The sequence below is a fragment of the Triticum aestivum genome, unplaced genomic scaffold (genome assembly GCF_018294505.1).
Source record: "Triticum aestivum cultivar Chinese Spring unplaced genomic scaffold, IWGSC CS RefSeq v2.1 scaffold174468, whole genome shotgun sequence".
NCBI classification, from domain to species: domain Eukaryota; kingdom Viridiplantae; phylum Streptophyta; class Magnoliopsida; order Poales; family Poaceae; genus Triticum; species Triticum aestivum.
In genome coordinates, this window is record NW_025245416.1 from 1 (window position 1) to 2635 (window position 2635).

At 42.3% G+C, this 2635-nt stretch overlaps 1 protein-coding gene across 1 annotated transcript; it reads right to left on the reverse strand.

Moving 5' to 3' along the window:
* Nucleotides 1–10: 10 nt before the first annotated feature.
* Nucleotides 11–2635, reverse strand: LOC123177086 (disease resistance protein RPM1; the record flags this gene model as incomplete). Its single annotated transcript, XM_044591031.1, is given in 4 exon segments — nt 11–490; nt 622–892; nt 996–1177; nt 1305–2635. Coding segments are annotated over 2 exon segments (1423 nt in total), but the record flags the coding sequence as incomplete, so codon positions are not given.

Below are 2635 nucleotides of genomic sequence, written 5' to 3' on the forward strand. Positions count from 1 at the left end.
AGCAAAAGAACTACGAAGGCTTGCCCGGCGGTGTTCTCACAACACACTAACGATGATGTACAGCAAATAATTTACACCCCAATTAGCAATACAATATAGCTTTAGGTTTGCACGATGGTGTACCACCAATACAGGTTGCGGGTACTTAAATACTCTAGCTAGTAAAGAAAGCAAGTACTCTGTATTCACGATTGCAGGTCTTCTCATCAGATTGATCATCCGTTCCATGATCTTTTCCAAACAATTTACAATTATTTGGGTCAGTTGTTGCCACTTGTACTTTCGATCAGAGATCTTGCTCGCCTCTGTTCCACCGATACCCACAAGATATGTGTCACTCCTCTTCCATTTGGACCGTAAAAACATCAGGAGGTAACTAGCAGCAAACTTGCAAGGTTCAACCTGATGACCAATTGCAGAATAACAATATATGCAGCTTAGCAGTAGCATCTTGTATAGTATAGTGTATTGTATAGCCACATCTTCTCCGCTGCAGAATAAATATGTACATAGATTTATTGGATTATTATGAAAACACAAATTTCTTCCTGCTAAGTATGACAAATTCAAATTACAGAAAACAATATAACTTTTATATGCAACACATAAATAGCAATGCACCTTTTTTTGCGGGTGAAATAGCAATGCACCTAACAAGTAACACCACAACACTGAACTGGAATCTAAGGACCGTTCCATCTCTCGTCGGTACCAATCATCCCCCAAGTAAAACAAGATTTGAGTGGTACCTGTATAACGTCAGAGAGGAGATAATCAACCTGAAACTTGTAAGGAAGTTGAACGTGATGTCCAAGTGCAGCATAACAACATACGCAGTTTTGTAGTACGTAGTAGCATCTTATGTGGGGTAGTCTATGGCATTTTCTCCAAGCTGAGTACATGGCATACAACAAGCAGAGGAGCTTATTTCGTCAGCAAATGCATTAAAAAGCGCTCCCAATATCCAGGTTGAATAAGGAAGGGTTCGGATTTACCTTCGCCCGTTTGGATCCTTGTCAGTTGCCTTCAACAATAGGTGTAGTTTCTGAACCAATATATAAGGCAATGCACCATGAGTTGTATCTTCAGCAAGCATCTTCGTCATGAGAAGTGCAAGAGAAGAAATCATCTCCATCATCTTCTACATTGGAGCCTTGGATGTGGTGGAAAATAAAAACTACATAGACATGAATTGTAACTTGTAAGTGTATATGTATAGTAGTACCAATTATCATCTCAATCGGTTGATAGCTATTTATATGCTAGTACTACTAGCTGAACGGAATGCAAGTAAATTAGCTGACCTGATTGCGCTCGTTGTCGCCATGGCCACCACTTGCGATTATTAGTGGATCTCTCCTGCTGATGCTGCCTCCGAAAATTAGCCAATTCTTCCTCCAGCGCTTCATGTTCAGAGGGGTCGATGTTATGCATGCTCCAGTCCTCCACTAGTCGCAGCACGGGATGGTTGGGGTGTGCCTCCACTTCCCCTTGCAGGTCACCAAGCTTCGCCACTCTAGCCCCCAAACCAAGTGAAATCTCCTTGACCCTTGGGAGATGTTTGATGCCAATAAATTCCACACATCGGCCGCCACGGAATTGTATCTTTGCCAACTGGTACGAGGTGTCCTCTTCGAATATCACCTCTCTCACTCGATCCGGGTAAAAAATATCTAGTTCCCTGAGATTTGGGAATGCTCTTGCTCCAAAGACTAGACTCTTCCCAACATATGCATTCTGACGAAGACCAAGGAGCATAAGTTTGGGCAGTGTGCCTAGTAGTTCCATGGTTTTATCACCTTTCAGCTCGCTATGCCCTAGATAAATCTTCACTAAATGTGTCAAACTTCCAATCCAGTCTGGCATTTCTCCAAGACGCCCAACCAGCTTGAGACTCCTCATGGGTAGGGGAGGAGAAGAAACAGAATGCAGCCACTCCAGAGAGCCATGATAGTCCGCATCCACATTAAGAGAGTACAGGGAAGTGAGCTTCTCGATAGCTGCACAAAGTAACTTGCATTTCTGCTCGGTGGCCTCTTTCGTTACCACCCCAAGTTTTTTTAGCTGCACAAGCTCACCAAGCTCTTTAATTGCATTGGCATCACTCCGTTTGATGTCCACAACCTCTAGTGTTTGTAACTCTTGTAACTTGCTAATCCCTCTCGGCACACTTACACCTTTGTATATTGACCAATGCCTAAAGCAAGGCATGCGTGACTTCAAAGCTTTTTCATGAGAATTACGAGTAATCATCTGATGATACATCATGTCCATCAAGCACCCCATAGAGGGCTGAAGACCAAGATAGGACCAATGTGTTTTCTTACACCGGATGCTACGGAGACTCTGAAGGTTACAAATCTCATTTGGTATTGTTGATATATCTGTCATTCTTATCTCCAAAGTCTGTAAACCTTTTAATTTTCCTATAGATCTTGGAATTCTATAAACATTTGAATATGCTTTAGCACTTCCAATATTCAAATACTTCAAGTGGCGGAACAATCCTATGTCCTTGATATCTTTCTTTGTGATTCCGAAATGTGCACCATGTAGATCCAGGACTCTAAGCATTCTCGTGCTAGGTAAAAAAAGGGGAGCTGGTGGCTCTATGGGTCTCTCACCAAACATAGTT